At 39.3% G+C, this 21,631-nt stretch overlaps 1 protein-coding gene across 1 annotated transcript in view; it reads left to right on the forward strand.

The window, feature by feature from the left end:
* The first annotated feature begins 10,501 nt into the window (after nt 1–10,501).
* GUCA1C (guanylate cyclase activator 1C) overlaps nt 10,502–21,631 on the forward strand; it is a 37,117-nt gene continuing 25,987 nt past the window's right edge. Inside the window, exon 1 of the mRNA XM_062512028.1 lies at nt 10,502–10,705. Coding sequence (XP_062368012.1) covers nt 10,502–10,705 — 204 coding nt within the window. The remainder of the gene's footprint in view (nt 10,706–21,631) is intronic.

Here is a 21,631-nt window from a genome sequence, read left to right on the forward strand (position 1 = left end):
TCACACTGGAGCAGACATCCACACTGCAACCCGTGGAAAGCACCACACTTTGGCAAGTGGGCATGCCCTGAAGGAGCCATGGTCCATGGAGATCCCGTGCTGGAGCAGGTCGATCCTGAAGTGCTGTAGCCCATGGGAAGGAGCCACCCTGCAGAACAGGACAAGAATGAAGAGGAAGGAGAGGCAAAGAAGAGCTGTTATGGACTTACCACAGGCCCCATTCCCTGCACTGCTTGGAAGGAGGGAGTGGAGGAGTCAGGAAGGAGAGAGTGAAGTTGAGCATGTCAAAAAGAGGGACTTTGGGTTTTGTTTTGTCTTTTTTTCTGTTAGTACCCTATTTTAATGGAGAATAAACTAAATTAATTTTTTCCAAGTCAAGTCTATTTTCCTCATGACAGTAACTGGTAAGCAAACTCCCTCTCTTTAACTTGACCATTGAGCTTTTTCATCTTCTTTTCTCTGCTGTCCTGCTGAGGAGGTGGAATGAGAGCAGTTGGGTGGGCAGCTGGCAGCTGGCCATGGACAGCCCACTACAATCAGGACAGAAATTGTTACACTTGACGAGTCACTCTGGGTAAGTACAGCTACTCACCTTGATTATTCTCACCACTCCAAGGTATATGTGCTTAGTTGACATGTTTTGCCTCTGTGGACAAATTGCCACCCATTTGTTTCTACAACTGTGCAGATGTACAATGAACTTCAGAAGACATTCAGAGACGCTTATCACACACCAGCGGCTGGGAAAGTGGAACGGTGCAATGGGCTGCTTAAAACCACCTGGAAGGCACTGGGTGGGGGGACTTTCAAAAACTGGGAGATTAATCTACCAAAGGCCACATGGTTAGTGAACACCCGAGGTTCCACTAATCGAGCAGGCCCTGCCCAGTCTGAGCCCTTGAGAACACCAGATGGGGACAAGGTTCCAGTGGTGCACATGAGAGGTATGCTAGGAAAAACTGTTTGGGTGAACCCTGCCTCCAGCAAAGACAATCCAATTCGTGGGGTGGTTTTTGCTCAAGGGCCAGGGTGTACCTGGTGGATCATGCAAAGGGATGGAAAGACCAGATGCATACCCCAAGGAGACCTTGTTTTAGGGTGAACTACCTACAATACTGTGCCTGTATCTGTAACTGTATGGATGTCTATAATTTGAAGATTTTAAGTTGTTTTAGCATGATGGTAGGGGAAAATTCGGGGTGGATAATGTTGGGGGTTGGTTCTTTCCCTTTTCCCTCTGTGGAATTTTCCCCACTGTCATGCTAAGATACCTGTTGACTGGGCCCTGGTGACAAGGGGGAGGGGAAAGAAGAGGGAAACCCCTCAATATCCAAACATCCAGAAGAGCAGACCGAAGGCTCTGGCTCTGCCCATTTCACCCACGGAGTTCAGACGAGAAGGACGATCGCCTCCTCAGTCCCATCACTGCCATCCCAGCGTCGGGAACCATCCTCACTGCTGTCAGACCCTTCCCTGCTGCCTTCTCACTTTAACCTGCCACCATCCAGCACTCTGCTGAGCATCAGGACCCACACCGTGAGCGGAGAGCTCTCTCTCTCCATCTCTCTCTCCCCCTGGGACAGCTCTGCCATCACCCCCAGCCCTCCTGCAGCTCTGCAGGACCCGCCCGCCCCCAGCACCGGGAACTGCAGCTCAGGGAAAAGGTGCCTGCAGCCAAAAAACACTGGGACTGAGTTACTGTTCTGTTTGTGGGTAATTTCATAGCTGTTGTTGTTCTTGTTTGTCTTGTTAGATATACTAGTAAAGAACTGTTATTCCTACCCCCATATCTTTGCCTGAGAGCTCTCTTAATTCCAAAATTATAATAATCTGTAGGAAGGAAGGATCACATTTTTCAGTTCAAATTGAGACTTCTGCTTTCCTTAGCAAACACCTGTCTTTCAAACTAGGACAGTACAGCTGCTCACCTTGATTATTCTTACCACTCCAAGTTATATGTGCTTAGTTGCCATGTTTTGCCTCTGTGGACAAACTGCCACCCTATTGTTTCTACAACTGTGCAGATGTACAATGAACTTCAGAAGACATTCAGGGAAGCTGCAGCTCACTCTGTTCCCATTAACAAGCTGCTTTTCTGCAGCTCCTGCAAACTGCTAATACAATTTAGAATTAAAAGCTTTCAGATACCGTTAAGGTGAAAAGATCAGATATTTACATGCAAAGTTTGAATTGCTTCCCCATCAAAGACCCAGTAATTTTTTTTCAGAGACTTTTTCATATTTTGTCCTGTGCTGACTTAAAGGAGTGTTTACTGCCTGTGAGTGCTTACTGGCAGCTCATGTTACTGGGAGATGTTAGCAGCTGCTTGTCCAAAGTGCACATTCACATTCTTAGAGGTTAGAAACCAACTTCAGGCTTTTAAACTTTTCCAGGAAGTGCTTTAGAGTATTAAACAGCCTTTTACCCTTCTTCTTTTGTTTCCTTTTAGATAAAAGAATACAAAAGTTGTAATAGTACTAGAGGGCATATTCATCCATTGTCTTGGCCTTTTACTCCTGTACTGCAGACTTATTATTTTTAAATACTCCAATGTCACCTTTAAAGCATAAGAGGACAAATCAACTGTTGTTATTCACCTGCTGATGACAAAGAGTTCATTTGCTCAGCTAGGGCTTCTATACCCTCATTAATTTAATTACTGTTCTCTCCTTTATCTATTAGCTTCTGCTCAGTTGTTTCTTCTTCACAAATTTTTTTGACTCCTTTTATTACATACACAATACCTTGTAAATGTAAATACTAATTATTTTTCTTTCTAAATAAGATTCCTCTTAAACAATTGAAATCATGCTATGTCCAGGTAAAAAAAGTTTCTTTAAAGACATGCTACTGAATAGGTGTTACAATGCTTTGTGGATGCTCTTTCCAAGAATGAAAGAGCATTATTTTATTTATATTCTTAAATTATTAACAAAACCATGTTTCATATTTTAAAGAGGTTTTTTAAATTATGTGAAGTAGACAAACAGGCCAAGACCAATTTAGAAAAACTGAGCTGGGCTTTAGCTTGCAGTTATTGTTGCAAAATATTTTGGCAGTCAAAACCAGCAAAAGATTAATGAAGACAGGATTTATTTCATTTAACTTTATTTTGAGATTTTGTTTGTTTGTTTTGGTTTTTGGTTTTGCTGGGGTTTTTTGGGTGGGTTTCTTTTTTTTTGTTGTTTTTTTTTTTTTTTTTTTTTTAGGGGGTGAATACATTAATTTATTTGCTAACAGCCCTGGAAAATTGGTCTCAAACTCATTAATGCAAAAGCAAGGAGTAATTTTGAGTAACTCTTTAAACTGAGAGGAATTGCTCTAAGAGGTGTATCTTATGTTTTAGACAAATCATATCAACATGGTGATTTTTAAGAATTGTGGTAGAAGAAAAACTAGTCTATTAAAGGGTCTTAGTCTAACAGCTGAGGGGAAGCTCCGTGGCTGCACAAACAGAATATGAAATTCCCACTTATATAGTTAAAGAGCACATTTTTTTCATAAAATTAAACCTTCAGATGGCTTTGGAACCCCAGTCTGGTTTTTTTCCCCTTAGTTTCTTTTCAAATTTTGATTGCAAGTCTGAGTCAAATTTTTCAGAGCTTAGAGTTCAAGTGATTTACTCTTAATAGTGAACACTGACATTATGACCTGTTCCATGATGACAAAAACACTTCAAATGTGCAAAAAAGGAGTCTACAATAGATCAGCAAAAATGTCTGGAAATAATGATCTTTGCATTCTAAACTCTAACAGATTTCCTTGCCTCTATTTGAATTGCATGTGCTGATTAAGCACGTGCATTCCTCCTCTAAATACACTGGAGTTGTGCCTTCTTACAGAGCACAGCTTCTCAGTGTTAAGCTCTCTAATGTGTGCTTTTATCATTTTTTCAGACTAAAAACACAAAGCAATACTTTTTATCAATACTCAGTTAAAAAAAAAACAAAACACTCAAATAAATGTTTTGCATGTTGGTATTTTTTTATATCTGAAAGTTTGTCAAAAATTACAGCAGCCAGGAACTACCTTGAGATTGCTGTGGCAGCATGAGACAACCATAGAGCCCAGTCAGAGTTACATAGCACAGTGGTGATGAAATTCCTCTGGAGGAATATAAACTATAAAAGGTTGAAAGACCTTCATGCATCTTTCTTTAAATTAAATTCCACGCTGGTTTTATTTTTTGTGCATTGCCTCTCAGGATGTAATATCAAATGCTGATAGTAAGATAAAAAGATATTATTTTCCTTTTTGTTCTCTTTGTCCTATGCCATTACTATACCTTGCTCTCCTTCAGGTTACTTCTGACAGGAAAATACAGAAGAAAAGTTACCAGGTTTTTTCAGTCTGAAGTGAGTAATGTAAAAAATAGGCATCGTGGATGTCCAAAGGTTTTGGATATGGTACAGAGTAAATTACTGGAATCACACAAGTCCATTCTACATCAGTTGCTGCTGCACATGGCACAAACCATGGATGGACCTTACAGGCCACTCTTTGCATGTCCTCTGTTAGGTATTATGAACAATGGTGAGTTATTATCTTGTAATTCTCTACATCCTGATGAATATTTATAGGAGTTCAGAGTAGTTCTAACTAGAAACATATTTTAAAGGGACTTTTGGGTTGCCTATATTCAGGATATGAAATGAAACTCCCTGTTTAGATTTAAAAAGTCTCATAGTGCTTAAAAATGAAAGAGATAAACTCTACCCATCACCATATCCACAAAGCAGACTGTGCTTGCAAACTGCAGCAAAGCTGTGAACTGCAAGCATAGCTTTTCAAGGAAAACTTAGTAGTCTGAGGAGAAAGATGGCAGAATTACTGAAGTACCTTCACAGGGTAAATTATATTAAATTATATTTAAATTAATTTCTTGTTATTTAACAAAAGAAGCAAAATGTGTCTGTTTCTGGGCTTCCAGAGTTAGTAGCATGTTCAGCTATAAGCACAGATACACAGAGAGCACAGATATCCACCTTTGGATTTTTGGTAGGGAGACATCCCCTGCTGCACTGGACTTGAACATGCTCATGTTTCCACTGAGTGCCTCTGGTTCATGAGAGAATCTGACACTTTATGTGCCATGAATTCCTCTGCCTGTTCCCATTGCACTAATCTTGTCACGTAGATAATCCCAGACTCTGTCTCAGGGAGGGACTGACAGATTGCATGCAATTACTGCTATCAAATCAAATTGGGACTTATTAAATGTCAGAATTATTTTCAAGGTGATGTAAGCATGTTATATATGTTCTTCAAATTGATTTTATGTAATCATTTACCAAATATTATTTGTTTGTTTCATTAACTCCTTTTGGTGAATTTTATGATACTTACTATCCTTCTGAAGAAGAAATAAGTTTTATTCATCCTGTCTCTTTTTTCTACTTAGGTGGGAAAGGGGATGGCTGGGGGTTTTTTTGTTTTTTTTTAATACAGAGTAGTGTGTGTTGTGTAAGAGTCCCAGAAAGATTATGGTGTCACCTTAATACTTTATAAAGGGCTTTAGTAGCATTAGAATATTACTTAAGTAACCTTAACAACAATTCAGGACCTGCTTACAAAACTAATTTTAAAAGGCATCTAAAGAAGTTTGAGAACCACAAGAAATTATAATTAATTATAAAAAGAGAAGAGGAAGAATTAAAGTTTAATTGCCATCTAGTCATCTCCTCAGTGTAGGCTATCACAACAATCTGTTCTCTTATTAGTTTTTATCAGTAGAACCTTGTGGTACCTTTATGCTTCATAACTTTGGTAGCAGACAGATTCTGCATAAGTATTTTTGTCATGTAGGAAAACAGATACAGGACCTAAAACAATAACAAGGCACTAATTTATAGGTTTATTATTGTGTATTCAGGGCTGCGTATTTTCACATACAAGCACACTGAAAAGCTTACAAGTAAAATAAATCAGAAAATATCCTAATAAAGAAGCAATAACCTGTGTGAAAAAAAAATATAGGAAGATGCAAATAGAGACTGTAGAGAAAATACAATTTACATTAATGTTTTTATGATAAATATGCAATTTACAAAATAAACTGGGTCTGCCTGAATTGTTCCCAGACATCCATCTACGACAGGACCTTTGGAACACCATAATTTTTCCAAAATGATTGATCTTCAGTCAGTCAGTCTGACCACCAGCAAGATAAAGATAAGCCAGTTAAACAGTCTCTGGGCCATGTCTGGTACAAAAATAGCCACACTTCATTAAACAGGTTTAAGATACTCAAGTCCACTCTCCTGTCTCTGGCAAAAGCCAGGAGCACATCCCTAGGGAACAGGCACCCCTGTCACCCTCACTGCTTCCAGCAACCTATGGCCACTCATTCAAATAAGAGGTTCAACAAATGGGTTAAATGGGCATTTCCTACCTGAATTTTATTGGCTTTTTTAAACTCGTATTTACTTTTAGCCTCCATACCATCTCAGCTAACCAGTTCCACGTTATAATTGCACAAACATTCTTCTTAATTTTTTTAAGAAATCCAATTCTTTCTCAAATTATTTTGCAAGAATGTTTCAAAGAATTCCAGAAAGGCTGCCTTGAGGTTAAAGGAAAATAAGACTTTTCATTTCAGTGATCTCTGGTTTTTATGTCTACAGATAAGGTCATTGCCTGTCACTGTAGTAAGGGGATCAGATAAAACTTTTAAATGGTGCTGTCTTCCTACATCTTTAAGTCCAAATTTTTTATACCTGTGGCTTGCAGAAAATGATGGTGCCAATATATAACAATAAGAGAGACTTAGTGTGAATTTTGCTTTGGGGAAAATGCCGGGGTCAGAGTTTAGAATCTGGAAGCTTCTCCCTATAATAGATATGGATTTCTTTGCCCTGATGTTGTTGTCCTCATTTTCTGCAATTCTTAAGTTTCAAATGCTTCATTAAATGTTCCCCTACATTTTATGGCATCATCCATAGAAAACTTGGAATTTCCTGGATGCAGTCTGTTGCAGCCTTAAAGGCTTTTATCTCATAACCTATGTTAGTAGCCTTGAGTCCCCAGTATCAGATATGAAGGTCTAAGTGCCCTGTGGACCAGGGCTAGGATGTTCCAGGTGACTTGGGTGGCTCTTTACAATCATATTCAGAGGCAAATAAGCACATGCCTGTTTGATAGGGACACTGCTCAGGTCTCTGTGTGTGCAATCCTTGGTACCGGATTTAAGTCATTGGAACTAAATTTTGTTTTCTACTGTAAAGCATAAGTTCAGGGTTTTTTCTTTTCAGGCCTCACATTTATGGCAGAATTTAATATACAATATTTTCATCCTATCTTGAAGTGCCTTGCCTTCTCTCCTATCCCTATTCTCAAAGTGCTGTCAGTCCCTCTGATAGGTGCTGCTTTTCTTTTCCATCTGCCTTTCCTCCCTTTTCTATCACATTGCTTACAGACCTACAAGAGTTCTCTGCTTCTACATTCTCCCTCATTCTCCTTCTGGACTTTGTTGGAGGGTAATACACATGAAAAAATGTATTCCCCAGCTGACTTGGATATGGACATGTGGTAAGTCTGAGAAAATTGTGCTTTAAATAGAGAACTTTTCCTCAGAGTGAAAGTGAGGATATTAAATGGCTAAAAAGAACAGTGTTGCCAGAATAGCCACTCTAATCTGTGTGCACTTCATCACTATAATCCCTCAGTAAAGCTATTCTAGCAGGAACATGGCCAAAAACTCCTTGAAAAGCAGCTTCTTCTACTCGCACCTACTTCTAGCTTCCATGTTTCCACTTTAGTCTGGTTTCTTGCCCTGCTTCTTCAAGTCTTCTCATGTTTTTCCTTAATTCTTCTTTTAAATAATGACCTTTGCTTATAAGAATGTCATGCTTGCTGATATGCTTATTTTTTCAAATACTCCACCTTAAAATTTGATGTTTTTTTTCAGATTCATCCAATATATCATTTAGAGTAGCTTCATGATTATTTTGGAGAGTTATTTAAAGAAAATGTAGATTTTTCTGACATTTTAACCTTGTCTTCCAGAAGGACAATAACAACAGAGCTTGGAGAGTCTTCCATGCCATATGAAAGAAATATGCACATTTTCAAGGACTAAGATATCTTGCTTTTTAATATTCCCATTTATGCTGTTGCTTTTTTCAGAAGAAGGTTTGAAAATTAAAATGTACAAAACCAATTGCAGACCACTTTACTTACTAAAAAAAGTGGTCTATGGATTCTGAAATCTGTGGTTCAAACCTTTGATTTTTTCCTTTGAATACTGCTGTTACTTCAGAAGGGCACGGGGTGGGGAAGAATTCTGAGTAATATTTGAGTGTTTTAAAACTTCCTCTTTTCATTGAACAATAAATTTGGTAGATATACACTTGAGAAATTCTGTTGACATCTCAAATTCCTAACTATTGAAAATTTAGATTTGAAGAAAATCAATAGAAGACTGAAGATTGCCATTTTAAGGTACCTTTCTTTTGCTTGCTCTTCTTTGTTATTAAAAATATGGCATTCCTTGCCTGCTAGAGATATTTTGAAGTGATGTATTTCCAAATACTGTTTCACAAACCACTGTTTCAAATATTATTTAAAATAATGTTTCAGATTCTGGTTTTATTCAGTATTTCATAAAGAAAATCTCTGCTGCTTCTCAGTGTTGAAGGTCTTGATCTTGTAACTGACAGGATGTTAGTGGGCAGCTATTTTTGCTGTGGGGAGACTGTTAAAAGTGATGCTAGGATTGAGTAGAGATTAACAAAAAAAGCCTCCTTTTAATGACAACTACAGTATATGTCTCTGTTGGAAGTCCTCCAGGCAGCCATGTGCACTTTTTTCTCCCTTCTCTCCCTCTTCACCAGCATCCTCCTGAGTGGCTGCAGACTCTGGTTTATGCAACACAGGTGCAAATATGTGCTGAAAGTCTGTTCCAGCAACAGCCCAGCCTGTTGTCCTTTTTCACTGGAGGCTTGTGCCCCTTTCTGAAAAATACCTTGCAATTCTGATCTTGCGTGATTAGCACATCACAGCCCTTTATTTGCCAAAAAATACTGGAGGAGCACTTGAACCTGCATGTCATGGCCCTAAATCTTATGTACCAGGCCCAGCTTGTCCAGCTGGTTCTGACACCAGCAGCGCACACTCCATGGATGCACCACCACAACGCTCATCATTCCTGGCACTGAAAACCAGGTCTCATGACATGTCCAACATTAGCATTCAGTTCCTCCACCATCCTGAGACCACCTTTGTCTCTCCTGACTGTTGACACTGCTTTTGCAGCTGAACAAGCAGGAGCCCTGGCCCAGAGGAAAGTTCATCTCCTGCAGCTGCACGGCACTCGGGGGCAATGGGACTGTACCCTTCTCTTCAGAGCAGAGCTGCTCAAGTGGTGCTCACCTTCCTCTGGTGAGACACCACTGCAGTGTCACTGGTGGGACATCACCTGGACAGTAGCCTTACGTGTAACAGCTGTATTTTTACAATCCACCAGTTTAGTCTCTGACTTCTGCATGCCGTAGTATCTGCTGCAGGGCTTAAATGCTGTAAACCTGTACTCTGCTATGTACTGCAATACAGCACAGACATTATGACACTACAAGTTTCCCCAAACAATTTGAAGCAGCAGAAGCAGCAATCCTGCACCCCCCACACTTCAGGCCACCCTTTTAAACCCTCACTTTGTCTGTTCTCTTTTAGAACCCAGTATTGTTACACCAGGCAATGCAAAAATGTAAGCAATATTTTCTAAAGCTTACTGTGTTTATTGGTATTCAATCTTATTGCAACCTTTTGCCTGGATCTGTTCTAACACTTGTTCCCAAGTGCAACCACAAACACTTCTGGCCTAAGGGAAGGAAAAGGATGGAATTGAAAGAGCAATGGCAGTGGGGAAGCAATTTTCAGGACAACACTGGCTTACAGAAGACTCAGACGCTGGTGGAACCTGCTGTCTAAAGACAATGTTTTTCTGCTTAGTGTACAGCTGCTTTCAGTTTTTCCAGGTTATCCAAGTCAACTTGTGTTGCAGTTTTGACCTGTAAGATAAGATTTGGATCACCATATATGCAGAAATAATAAAAGTGAAAAGTCATTTACTCCAAGGCAGCTGCACAAAATGCATCCAAGTATTAAAATGTTCCTAAGTTTTAGTTAAAACTTCATAAATTATTAAATGGAGGTTTAGAAAATACCCTCTAAGTTCCTGCATGTTGCTTTTTCAATATTCATCCAGTTTAAATACCTTTAGGACCACAGATGCAAGTGCAAGATGAGAACCAGTATAATCAGTTCATCTGAGGCTCTGAAGCCTGACTGTGCACAAAGACTGTAATTAGCTGCTAAAACCACGGGCTACTAAAACTGGGTGCCAGTAATCTTTCTAGGGTGCTATATTTACTTAGACTATCTTGGCAGTGATCTGTAAGAGGTTTAAAGTAGCTCTCAAAGGCAGAGTTGGTGTTTGAATGATCATTGTTGGGAAGCAAGAATCAACATTTGGATGAATAAATACTGAAAAAGGTTACCTGGTATGTTTGATGCAATGGGTGCTGCTGGATCAGCAGATGACATTAATGCTATGGAAATTCACCACTGGTACACAAAGTTTATGAAGGAATGCCCATCCGGACAGCTTTGCCTGCATGAATTTAAACATGTCCTGGATCTACATGGACTTACTCCTGAAGCTAACAGCTATGTTGAACAAGTATTCCACACATTTGACATGAATAAGGTAAGAATTCATTCTTGACTTCTTGGCTTTCTTATGGCTTTATTGTTTGATGCACTCAGAGATGTCTCAGCAAGCTTCAAGCTCCCTACTCAGATGTAATGGAAGTGATTCAATAGAAACCTCAGAGCAGATAAACAAGAGTGGCTGGAAAACAATACTGAATGCTCCGTTGCCAGTGTATTTTGCCAATTTGAAAGTCTCATACAGTCATTCTAATGCATGCTGATTGTTTCTCATCTTTGAAAACAAAGTTTTTATTATTATATTTCAGTGTGCATTAATAATTGATTTTTTTATGTATATAGCTGCTTGAAAAGTCTTTCTAAGGCAGTGAGTGTTCAGCTGGATCCATAAGTATTAGTGCTTTCAGATTATGCAACATAGGCACAATAAGTTCCTTCTGTCACAGGATTCATTCTGAACACCTTCTGTGTGCTAATTCAGTATCAGCCAATCCCCCTTTTCCAAAGGCACATCTAGTTTTGATACATCATCCCAATTTTACTGCTTAACAACATAGGTCCTGCTAAAGATACATCCAGCTGCTGTTAGATGCACTGCTGTCTTATTTTATTCCAGCACAGTGCTCATACAGGTTCCTTCCAGCCACGAGACTTATCCAGAGTTATTTTCCCTTTAAGCCAAGGTAACACTTTCTACAAAATGTGACAAAAGGAGTGATCCATCTGTAATCCCTAAAAAAAAATCACAGAAACTGGGCTTAGGCTTAATTATCAATAATACAAACTCAGCTTTCAACTCAGTAATGGAACAGATGGGCCCATCTTGGCATAAAAAATATTTTTAAAAAACCAATAAAGCATTAGAGTTCTCTACCCACATTATCTAACTCGGTAAGTTCAGAGATGTAATGAAAAATTTGTTATTACATTGCACAAATTACTTTAACAGCAGGTTAAAAGTGGTCCAAATAGCCATGACTGCCCCAGACATTATTCTGTTCTAGAAATTGCCTTTCTGTTATTCATTATGGAATTAATTATACTGTTTCAGAAAATGCTAAGACTATAAGATACCTTGTGTGTTTTTACATGCAACATTAACTCTATTACACTGTTTTCTTGTGTTTCCATATATATCTCGATTCCCAATTCAGCTTGCTTTTTTGGAATTATGTAATTCTTTCTTCCACAATCCTCAAGGACTCTTCCTATAAAATCAGGCTCCCTGCATGCTCTTTTCTTCCCACTGCCAATTACCAGATGGTTAAACATACCAAAATTTGATTAAATAGTATCACCTAACTCAATAAATGTGCTAATTACAGATGATGAGCAAACTTCCAGTCTACAAACATGAAACCTGACTAGCAGAAATTGTTAATTTGATGCATTAAGTTCCCCAGGAAAGCTTGATGAATGCTAACCTTTCTAGACAAGTGCACACCTAAGAGCTTTTCCAATTTAGCATTAACGTGTACTGCAAAAAACCTTTGACACTTCAGTGCTCTTGAAAAGTGTGGGGAGCTTTGGGTGTTGGGAGTTTTGGCTTTTTATTTTATGGGAGAATATCCCCTGGTTTGTTGGTATTTTAAGAGTTCTTAATTGCCTTTTGCCCACTACAAGTAGGTCATCATCCTTGGAGCACTTTGCTCAAGTTACCTCAGGAATATTAAGATGTATGCCTTAAACTTGTCAGGTTATATACACATCAGTTTGACCCTTACTACCAATCAATCTCTCATTCCCTTCTCTGTTATCCCCAGAACTTTTTAATCTATTGGTGTATTTCCACCAAATTTCAAAGAGTAGGCATTTCAGTTAATCAGTTCCTAATGTTTTCATAAAACTTGGCAGCTGGGTAGCAGAGACACACCCAGAATGAATGCCCCCATTCATGCAGAATTAAGCTTTTATTCATTGTTTAAAGCCAACAGTTGGCTGACAAAATGATCAGGCACTTGTCTCCTTTTGCCTAAAGAAAATACAGGATGGAGCTGGGGTACCAATGTTTGGAGTTTTAGGGGACAAAAGAATTAGTTTGTATGGGTCTAGGCTTCTGTTTTGCCATTCCCAAAAGGGCTTGTTTAATTAATGATCCATGTTAGATAGAAATAGATGTTTCAGTTTTTTATCAGTTTGGAAGACTTCGCCCCATTTTAATGAAATTTAACAATGATTTGGCCTTTAGGGATTCATAAAATCCACTGTAAAACTGCTTATACTAGGCTTAAAATCTCATTATTTAATATTGTGCTCCCACTAAATATCTGATATTCATTTCCTGTTCTGCAGGATGCTGTAACAATCCTCCACTAGCTACTTCTAATCTGAGGCATAGATTTTATTGTGTGCTTTCTTAATTGAGCTGTTGCTCGGCTGCAGTAACAGGACCAAGCAAAGTTATTTAGAAGGCAGAACAGGAATGGCACATTTAGAATTGTCAATTACATAAGATTGTACAGTCTACATCCATTTGGAGATGGAAAGAAGATAAAAAATGGGGCTTCAATTCCCAGAAAAAAAAGGCTGGAAAGTTTTAATTTCTGCTCAATCTATTTGTATAATTGAGTAGTTGGAAAGGCTTAAACACTTAGGGAAATGAATTGAGTGAACCAGAATGTTTTATCTGAATGTTTTACTTTTTCCCTTAAATACTAATTAAAAAAATCTATGTTTGATTAAATGGCAAGAGTGTAGGTACATTATTCAGATAGAACACATAGCATCTAGATAAGATGTAGCTCAGTTTAATTGTTTTCTTGCCTTGAATAAAGTCTTGTGAAAGCCTCATTGAAAATCCTGTGGCAAATGAAAACCAGGACCTCTCAAACAATGTGCCAGGATTTCATAAGTTTCCTCTTTGCCATTCACACTGTATCTGTTTAGTTAGACATGATGTGTATATTTATCTGTTGTAATTTATGTTTCCTGTGAAGTCATTCTGTGGGGCACCAGGCTGGCTTAGGGAACTGATTTACATAACAGGCAGAATGAACTGTGGCCATACCAGCTTGCCGAGGGAAATGCATTTAGGAGTTTTGTGGCTTGGCATGGCTTTCTCAGTAACAGCATCCTCATACTGTTCTTGGTCATTCCAACTGCATCAATGCTCCTAACAAGAGCATGGCTCAGGCAGAGCACAACAGAAAAGCATTTCTCTTCTGGATTCTGGTCTTAATGCAGAAATCCAGCTCAAGACTCCTTTCCACACTCAGCACAGACAAAGGATCTTACTTCAAGATGACTCAGCTCTTTCCAAGTTAGATGAACCAAGTGTCTCTGCCCTGCCTTATACATCGAAGGGAAAAACAACTTACCTGAGTCAGTAGAAATTAACTGTCTTTCTTAACAGAAAATATTTTTTAATCAGCTTATGAAAAAAATCCTAATGTAAATCAAGGTTCTGAAGCAGCATAACACATACAGATGCAAAAAGCTATAATGCCATTTTATTTTGACATTGAAAATGTCAGCATTAGTTTTGTTTTCTTCATCCTGTCACCTCCAAACATACTCCATCCCAAATTCTTCATGTTAATTTTTTCTGCTAGAGGATCAGATTTTCTCTGCTGCCATGGTGGTAGAAATCTATGACATTAGTGGACAAGGAAAATAACTTGAAAATAAGTTTCTTGTAGCATGCATGCATTTAGATTTTAGGAAGTGAGATTATAAGCAAACAACAAATTTAGCTGTCTGCAAGCTTCTCCCTGAACCTGAAATTGCTGAAGATGACTCTGTCATCTTCCAGTTTCTATTATGACAAAAGTGTTAATGCTTTAAATATTCAAATTTCTATCACTTTATTATCTGAAAACCCATCACTGAGCCTGTGAACAGAACATGTGTGTTAAGTGGATTATGCAAATGAAACAATATTATTACTTTTTACTGTCTCCCCATGCTCTTGTTGTTTCAGAATTATATACATAATGATACGTAGCTAGTTCTTTTTAACCTAAGGATTATAACAGGAGAAGTACTTATACCATGCTTGGTTAAGATGGTAGGTTAAATCAAAGTGTGTACTTTAAATTGGAGAGTCATGAAGAATCTGTTTGCAGTAAGAGGTTCCCTTCCCAACTTTCACTAGCTCTGATTTATACCCTTTCTTCAGGTACTGTCATGTGAATTTCACCCATGTTTGTATTTAGATAGCATGATACTTCCTGTGGGAGATTTCTTTGAGATCTGAACTTTTTTTTTCCTAACACTAATGATGCTGTGTGGTCTATTTCAACTTTAACAAGAGTACCAAGGCTGCAAACCTGCTCTTATACAACAGAAGCATAAATGTCATGCTTTGTCCTCAAGAGAGTCCCTGCAGAAGGACCTGAGAACATATCAAGGACACTTCAGACAAAGAGAAGGACCCACCTATTGACAAGCTCTTCAAAAATCTCCAATTAGTTTGTTTCCTTGCAGGTGGGGCTGGATGAGAGCGTTAAAACCCTCAAATTTTCCCTTTTCACTACTGGTAGACTCTGTGAATATTTTTGTCTTCATTCACCTTTTTAAAAATTACTTTCCCTACCATTTCTAAAATAAATCCTGTTCAGAGCTGCATTTTTAGACAATTACAGTTAACCTTTCCTGGTTTTCTTCTTTATTTTATCATTGTCATTTTTATTCTTATTTGGAAAACTTGTAAAAGAGTTATACAGCTGTTTTACTTCCCTATTCACCTCTTATAAAAAACAACTTTTAAAGCTAGATACTGGAAGGAAGGCAGACTTCAATTTTAACATAGATCAGAAAGAAGATTTTGTTACTCAAGAAGATAAATGGAAAGAGTTGACAAACGGAGTGGGAAAAGTGCAGTCAAAAAAAAAAAAACAAGAATAGACAGGGATAAGTAGATAACAGCTTTTAAGGAGAGGGAAGAAACAAGCAAAATTAAAACAAAAAGCAAAATTTACAAAATCAAGGCACAAAAGGAGATGGGAATAAACGTCCAAGGAGTGGAAGGAGGAAATAGTGCCCCTTCCCTTCTTTGTACATTAATTAAAACCCTTGTGGAACTGAAATGCCAGCTATGAAGAAAAAAAAATGTAGAGAAGATAGTTAAAATCTTAACAGGAGATTCGTTCTCCATCAGAAACAGAGCTGAGAGTCAGACAGAAACAACAGATAAGTAAATAAATAAATGTGGTTGTTTGCTCACTGCAGTGAGAGGGAGAGGGGGCTGGCAGTGGCAGCCACAAGATCCAGCCCCTGGAGGCGTCTCTCCACAAAGGCTCTCCAGTGTCCCCAGAAAAGCACTGGAACAGGGATTACTGGACAGAAATATCAAAGTGCTCTTTAGTAAGAACATGAGTCCTTGTCTTGCGAGCCCAGGCCACTAGGAGATGCCAGTGGCTCAGTGTCTGCTCACCTTGGGAAAGACTTCGGGACCAGGAAGGAAAACGCCTCCAATCAAAACTGCACCTAATTAAGGAAGACAGCCTCGTCTTTTAATGAAATGGCTGCTGATGACTCTATTGTCTTGGCTTTCCTTTTTCCAAAGTGCTTAACTCTGGGGATTACATTGCTAGTAGAAAAAAAAAGAAAATAAAAAATAATTTCAAATTTCTTCCAAATAGCTGTGCTGTGCAGGCAGATAAAAACAGGAAGCCAGGATTTAGAGTTAAGTATCTATATGTAGCATTATTAACTGGAAAAATCCAATTTGTCTAAGCTGAAATCCTTCATGAAAACAGCCTGTGTCATCAAAACGTTGTTGGAGTGAGTGTTAATTTGGATCTATTACTATTAACATGAAGATTTCCTGGGATGTCCCTATCTAGTTCATCAGCATGACAAAGTTCAGTGATTCTTTTTCTTCTTAGCTCTCCCAGTTGGAGCCGGGACATTTCACTGGTCTCTCAGATTTTCCCTGGATGAGAGGACTCTTTCCCTTCATTTCTAAAAAGACCACTGAAGAGGATCAGGTTAGCGGTAGCAGGGATTGTTAGTCCCACTTGCAGCTCCCTGATGCCCACCAGACCAGGGGCAGCCCAAGCTCTTGCCCACCCAGAGTTTAGGAAAATCAGTGAATTCACAATAGCTACTAAAAGAAAGCATTCCTGACTTATCCTCCTGAAAAAAGGAGGGTGCACCTCTTTGGCAGCTAGAAACCTTGATGAAAACAAGAGCTTCAGCAGTGAGTCCTCATTTTAAGTCATGAACTCCAAATGGAAAATGTAAAATTGGTATCTCAGAGTGCTTCCCATAATCATTAAAACTAAAGGAACGACACTACAAATGGTTCTATGGGAAGGATAAGACTTGTTATTTCATTATGCATGGTTTGCTGGTTATTTATAGATACAGTTCACTGTAGCATGTGTGGTTAACAGCACCCACAAAATATGTCTGTAACTGGTTCAATAACAAAAAAAAACCCTCCTAGGCTGGGCTCTGCACAACTAAGATAAGCACAGTTGACTTTCTCATCACTAAGATGTATATCATTGAGCTCTACTCATAATCTCCATGTCAGGAATAATGAAGCAGTACTACAAAAAGAAATCAGACATAATAGGCTCTCATGGATGTATTGTTTTAATGGGCACTGCCTTCTTTTTCAATTTTAAAGCTATACAAAAACTCAAGGAGTTAATTGTTTGTACAACTATAGCAGCAGGCACACAAGGAATGTGGCTGTGAACTAGCAAAGTAGGGCCAGTGTTTTCAATGAGAGAATAATTCAGCAGTTGCGTCCCACAACAGTGCGTGGGTTTAAACACCACAGAAAGCAGAATGACCCCTCTTTTACCCATCCCCACGCTTGAGTTAGCAAGAATTTGTGAGTCTTCTTACCTCAGATTAGGGGGTTGTGTCCTACTAGAAATTTGTCTCATTGGGGCAAAATCTTTCAGGTTTATAAAGGAGAGAAGTACAGCCCTTAAAAGCAATCTATATTCTGATGAAGACAAAAGAAAGAAAGGTCAGTTTGGCCTTCCTCCTTGTATCATGCATAGAAGAAATGCAGAAATGAGAAGCTAGACACTCATTCAAATAGTTAGAAAACTGTAGAGTGGTCCATAGGGAGAACATGGTGATGGTTGGGACCTAATAGTTTGGGTCTTAAAAATAAAATTTTAAAAACCCTTAACACTGAATGCCTTCATAGGTCAATTTTCTGACTAGGATAGGCCATTCCAGCTCTTCTGGGAGGACAGCCTTCTCTTTCCAAAATTTTGCGTCTTGTCTAGATGATTCTCTTTCTTTTGAGTTGTCTAGGTAGTCTCTCTGAAAGCACCTCACCCAGATCTGCTTGAGCTGGGAGATAGGTTGCATTTACCTTAAGAGACATAAAATGGACTCTGAAGTTGGCTACAGATGACAAGTGACCACATGCCTATGGGGAGCTGGAAGGTACTAGAGGGAGATGGCAGGATAGGGAGAAGGAAACCCTGCTCTCAGGTCAGGGCCATGGGAATGCCTGCAATGGTGCTTCCTCTGGTCCTGGCCACACAGCTGCCCCCTGCCACTCAAATGAGCAGTGGCACATCTCCATATGCACCCAGCACTGGTAGGATCCAGCATCTGATAGCAATGTAGTGCTGGAAAGAAAGGGATGGAGAAAGAGAGAAATGCAGGGAAGTATAGAAGCATGAGCTGAGTCACACAAGCCAGAGATGTGGCTTTTTTTCAGAGCAAAGGCCACGTAGAAATTGCCGAGGAAGGAAACAGAAAGTGGGGCTGGATTGAGCTGGAGCAGATGCAAAACGTTAATTGGAAAAGATGTCATGAATTTAGATAGCAGTCTGTAGATAAGCTTATTATTCAAATACATGTAAAACTTGGCATTTGCCACTTCATGTGATAGCAGTTCTTTTTTGTATTACACCTCAAAGAAGTAGCATTCAACTGCATCTATCAGAGGGGAAAGATGTGTGTCCTTGTTTCACAACACAGGGATGTAGAATGGGCTGCCTACTGCCAAGGTACCACTGTTTTTAATAGTTTTCTGCTTTTTTATATTTCAAGTTAGTTCCTGATCACCCTGCTGGGAAGTTTTGTTTTGCTGTCATGTGGGGTTTTTTAAAAAGGCTCAACCTCTATTTTCAACCTCTGTCAGAAAACAACTTTTTTCACTCGTAAAGAAATCTAAATTGCATGATCCTTCTAAAACTGAAGAGCTTTTATACCATTTTCAGAGCTGAACTAAGGAATCTGACCTTTTTATCTCATGGCTCCCTACAGAGACAGTTTTGCTTTACCTGCAATGTGCATTTTCTGTGTGCCCATGTTGTTGCATTGATTATCCTTGAACCAGCAAACTTTACTATGAGACTGTCATTTTCAGTGGAGGTACATAGTCCCACTGTTGCCTGTTTGTATGGGGGTATTTTTGATTCCCAGAATATTGTCCAGATTCCAGAAAGCTTCTTGGTATCTCAATAGGTACTGTAATTTTATCTTCACCTTTTAGAATCAGCTTCATTTGGTACAGATCACTCATTAGGAATTGTTTCACTGGGTTTTCTACACACAAACTGGTCCCTACACCCATTGTTTCAGCATTCTTTGGAATGCCTTTGCTATATTAACTTATTCAGTTTGGCTCCAAGTTGTTATCAATTCTTCTATTTTTATTTATAAATAGAAATGCTCCAGTGCCTTTGGCTTCTGAACAGGTGAGTTCTACAGAATTTCTACTATCTCAGCACATGCTTTGTCTGCAGCTCATTAAATGCTGTCAGACTATGCAGAAGGCTATAAATTTTAGTCTTTCTGTGCCCCATAAAACTCACCCTTCTTTTTATGTCAGATGGTATATCAACCAAATTATACCGTTCTAGTCCCCTACTAGGGGTGAGGGATGCTGTGAGACTGAACTATAAATCAGATCATTTTTACCTAGGCTTTTTTTTGCTGTCTTTACAGGTGTTTTAGTTATTTTTATTAACCTAAAGGGATTTTGAAAACAGGTATTACTTTAAAAGTATTCCAACTTTAACTTAATATTCTCTTGTAAGTCTTATGCCAGAATGTACAAAATCTGACAAAAAGTTAGACTTTTAAGGCCCTTCTTTAAGGCAGTGCAACAGTCTCTCCTGTGCCTCAATCACTGTGGGCACACTTCCCCAAGAGTTGCCATTTGGAAGCAACAAGCAGAAGTAATATTTGTTTTTTTGAGGGGAAGAAAAGAGGAGGGAGGGGAGAAGGATTAGTGTATGTGAGCAACTCCCAAGCTCCCTGTGCCTAGAAAAAAATCCAGTGACCTGTGTCTGTACAAGGTCATGTGAAGAGATGGGGGGGAGCTGTTAGTGCCCAAGTGAAAGAGAGAAAAGAGGAAGGACGACTAGCACTGGGTGGGTTATTGACAACCCTACCATATCATGTCAAATTTTTAGCCTGCCTAAGACATGTTCCTGATACTCTGTTGTCTTGGTTTCAGCTGGGATAGAGTTCATTTTCTTCCTAGTATCTGGTACTATGCTGTGTTTTGGATTTAGCAAGAGTAATATTGTAACACATTGATGCTTTGGTTGTTGCTGTGCAGAGTTTTTCCTAAATCAAGGACTTTTTGGTGTCTCATGCTTTGCCAATGGGGAGGTGCACAAGAAGCTGGGAGAGATTAACAGCCAGGACATCTGATCCAAACTGGCCAAAAAAAGGGATACTCCACACCATCGAATGTCATGCCCAATATATATAAACTAAGGGGAGCTGGCTGGGAGGGGCCAATTGTTGCTCAGAGGGTGGTGAGTAATTGTATTGTACGACACTGTTTTTTCTTGGGTTTTATTCCTCTCCTGCACTATTATTATTAGTTACTGTATTTATTTTATTTCAATTATTAAGCTATTCTTATCTAAACTCACTAGTTGTACCAGGTTTTTTTCCTATTCTCCTCCCCATCCCACCAGGGGCAGGGTGAGGTGAGAGTGAGAGCACAGCCCTCTAGAGTACTCTGTTGCCACTTGGGGTTAAACCACAATACTTGTCTTCGCTGTGTGACACAATCACTGGTAATTCCTTTAAGAGCAGGGCTTGATGGCTGAAGAAGAAAGTTCAGATTTGTCATCAGACTGTGCATCCCCAAGAGGTTTGTCTGCTTTCCTTTCACCTCCTTTGTCCTTGCATCACCTTCTTTCATCCTCAGTGCTGTAACCAGCACACACCTGCAGATGAAATGCCTGCACAGGGTGTGTTCCCATTCTCTCTCAGTCACTGGGATCACACAGCAGGTCTAGGGCTGGGATGTGGTCTCTGGAGGAAAGGCAACACATCGACTACCCACTTTGCTCTATGCTCTTTGCCTACTGAACCAGTTTTGGTTAAGCTGATAGCAATATCTGTATCTTTCTGTTTGATCTTCAGAGGTTCATGGGCACCTGAGAAGTGTTCAGGCTTTCTTACTCATATGACATATTTTGAAGTATATGATAATAAACTTGTTAATGTCCTTGTGGAAGGAGCTGAAGCACAAACCATTAGGAGTATGGCAGTCCCTCTCAAAAACTGACCTGATCCTATAATATTGATTGCTCCCTGGCTGAAGTCAGGCTGGAGGATGGTTGCCATTTTCATGGTGTCCTAGTTTGAAAGACAGGTATTTGCTAAGGAAAGCAGAAGTCTCCCTTTGAACTGAAAAAATGTGATCCTTCCTTCCTACAGATTATTATGATTTTGAAATTAAGGGAGTTCTCAGTCAAAGATATGGGGGTAGGAATAACAGTTCTTTACTAGTATATCTAACAAGACAAACAAGAACAACAACAGCTATGAAATTACCCACAAACAGAACAGTAACTCAGTCCCAGTGTTTTTTGGCTGCAGGCACCTTTTCCCTGAGCTGCAGTTCCCGGTGCTGGGGGCGGGCGGGTCCCACAGAGCCGCAGGAGGGCTGGGGGTGATGGCAGCGCTGTCCCAGGGGGAGAGAGAGATGGAGAGAGAGCTCTCCGCTCACGGTGTGGGTCCTGGTGCTCAGCAGAGTGCTGGATGGTGGTAGTTCACAGCGAGAAGACAG

The sequence above is a fragment of the Cinclus cinclus genome, chromosome 2 (assembly GCF_963662255.1).
Source record: "Cinclus cinclus chromosome 2, bCinCin1.1, whole genome shotgun sequence".
Taxonomy (NCBI): domain Eukaryota; kingdom Metazoa; phylum Chordata; class Aves; order Passeriformes; family Cinclidae; genus Cinclus; species Cinclus cinclus.